Source organism: Penaeus monodon, chromosome 30 (genome assembly GCF_015228065.2).
Source record: "Penaeus monodon isolate SGIC_2016 chromosome 30, NSTDA_Pmon_1, whole genome shotgun sequence".
In the NCBI taxonomy this organism is placed as follows: domain Eukaryota; kingdom Metazoa; phylum Arthropoda; class Malacostraca; order Decapoda; family Penaeidae; genus Penaeus; species Penaeus monodon.
This window is the reverse complement of record NC_051415.1, coordinates 3,271,185-3,271,406: the sequence shown is the minus strand read 5'-3', so window position 1 is coordinate 3,271,406 and position 222 is coordinate 3,271,185. Positions and strand designations below refer to the sequence as shown.

Here is a 222-nt window from a genome sequence, read left to right as displayed (position 1 = left end):
CCCACAACAGCTACTCACATCGACCCGAGAAAATTCGAAAACATGTTGCAATCCTCTTCCTTCGACCTGCAAGTGTCATTGCCAGAACTTTCATTAACGTCCAAATCAAATTCTTCTCCCCCGTCATCTTCCCCTTCGCTGTCGGTCTGTCCGTCTGTCACGCACGCATCAGCAATGCAGATCTGAAATTGGTCCCAATGTGAGACGTCATGAGGTCGTGTG

The 222-nt window shown here is 49.1% G+C and overlaps 1 protein-coding gene across 1 annotated transcript in view; it reads right to left on the bottom strand.

Annotated features, from left to right (window-relative positions):
* LOC119592271 (A disintegrin and metalloproteinase with thrombospondin motifs adt-1-like) overlaps positions 1-222 on the bottom strand; it is a gene marked incomplete in the record, with an annotated part of 14,669 nt that overhangs the window by 606 nt on the left and 13,841 nt on the right. The window contains 1 exon segment of the mRNA XM_037941101.1: positions 19-182. Coding sequence (XP_037797029.1) covers positions 19-182 — 164 coding nt within the window.